The 1,766-nt window shown below is 39.8% G+C and overlaps 1 protein-coding gene across 1 annotated transcript in view; it reads left to right on the top strand.

The window, feature by feature from the left end:
- The window catches only part of ALDH8A1 (aldehyde dehydrogenase 8 family member A1), a 40,565-nt gene that overhangs the window by 13,951 nt on the left and 24,848 nt on the right, over positions 1-1,766 (top strand). The window contains exon 4 of the mRNA XM_007954038.2: positions 1,563-1,712. Within this exon, the coding sequence (XP_007952229.1) occupies positions 1,563-1,712 (150 nt within the window). The remainder of the gene's footprint in view (positions 1-1,562; positions 1,713-1,766) is intronic.

Genomic DNA, 1,766 nt, shown 5'->3' with positions numbered 1-1,766 from the left:
GAGTAGCTTACACTCTGTGTGCTTCTATCTTCTTATTTTAAAAGCCAGAATAATAGTCTTACATATTTTTATGGACCTAAGTATAGCACTTAGAATACTGCCAGGTATGTTGTAAATAAGTTTTAACTATGCATTCTCTAAGGAGCTCTGGTGGTTTAATGCCTAAAGCATTTGACTGCTAACCGGAAGGTTGGTGATTCAAAGCCACCAGCCACACTGAGGAATTCTGGAAGAAGGAGCAATCTACTTCCGTACAGATTTACAGCCTTGGAAACCCAATGGAGGTCACTATGAGTTGAAGCCAGCCTGATAGCAGTGGGTTTGGCTTTTGGTATGCAGTATCTAAGAAGCCGTGGGAGTGTGGTGGTTAAGCATTGGCTGCTAACCCAAACCTACCAGCTGTAGCTCTGTAAGAGAAAAGACCTGGCAATTGGCTTCTGTAAAGCTCAGAGCCTAGGAAACCCAATGGGGCAGTTTTACTTTGTCCTATAGAGTCACTATGAGTCAAAAATCTATTCAACGGCTCACAACAATTATCCACCTCTCCAGTCATTTATTTGTCTTTTGGAGAAAATGAAAGTCTGCAATGATTGAAACCGTCCACATCATGGCACTATTTCACTGACAAAAATCTCAACAACCTATATTTTACTAGTTCAATTTTATAATAGGATCAAATAAGTTAAAAGGAAAGAAAATGGGACATTCTGACACTTTGGTTCTTTGAACCCTTTGGAAATCATATTTGCAAGGCATTATGGAAAGTCAAATCTTTTCCTACGGGGTATGCTAATGGGTTATGCTGATAACATACTCTGTTATCCCCTAAAGAACATGTAATTTTTTCAAGGGGAAATTTAATGATGTACAGTCTATGTTTACTTTCACAGCACAGGCTTGAGGGAAGAGTATAAAATGAGGAGAACTCCTTTCTGTATTCATAAGATAGATTTTATTTTTGCATGTTTTATCACATGGAGCTTGGGCAGGTTCAGAATATTACATGGAGACACACTCTAGATGTTGGCTATATTACTTACCCTTTGGCTAGCCAAAATGGACTTCATTGGGCTCTCAAGAGGAATACACAGAACCTATTTGCTCTTATTTATTTCACAAATAATTCCAAGAAGCTTGAGATTTCTGTCCCAATCAGATTAAGAATGGAGGTGGAGAAACTTGTGAGAAGAAATAGCAGCTGGACAGTTTGGTAATAGGAGGGAGAAGAAAAAAAGAGAGAAAAGAAAGAACTACAAAAATCATCCTGGAAATATTCAAAAGTATTGCATTCTGGGACTTTCAGCCCAAGGACTTGTATTGCTGTTGTTCATAATTGTGATCAGAATCATCCAGAAATGAATAAATTATACTGATCATATTCTATTTTAAAAGACACACTCACTTGCAATATACTTTAGAATTATTTCCTTGGAATCAGCCACAAAGGAGCAAAGCTTTGGGTTTTAGAAGAGCAAGCATAAGTGTCATGTGGCATGTGGCAATTCTGGCCAGGATGCTTCTGGGGCCTGTGTCATTACTGGCCATACTTCTCTTGTTTGTAGCTGGCCTGATCAGTCCTTGGAATTTACCACTCTACTTGCTGACCTGGAAGATAGCTCCAGCAATTGCCGCTGGGAACACCGTAATAGCCAAGCCCAGTGAGCTGACTTCCGTGACCGCATGGATGTTGTGCAAACTACTGTCTAAAGCAGGTAATTAGGCATGGAAGGAGTGGTGGGACATGGGATTGGCTTTGGGGTTGTAAG

The sequence above is a fragment of the Orycteropus afer genome, unplaced genomic scaffold (assembly GCF_000298275.1).
Source record: "Orycteropus afer afer isolate SDZICR_OR568_19922 unplaced genomic scaffold, OryAfe1.0 scaffold00428, whole genome shotgun sequence".
NCBI classification, from domain to species: Eukaryota; Metazoa; Chordata; class Mammalia; order Tubulidentata; family Orycteropodidae; genus Orycteropus; species Orycteropus afer.
This window is presented reverse-complemented; position numbering and strand designations above follow the sequence as displayed.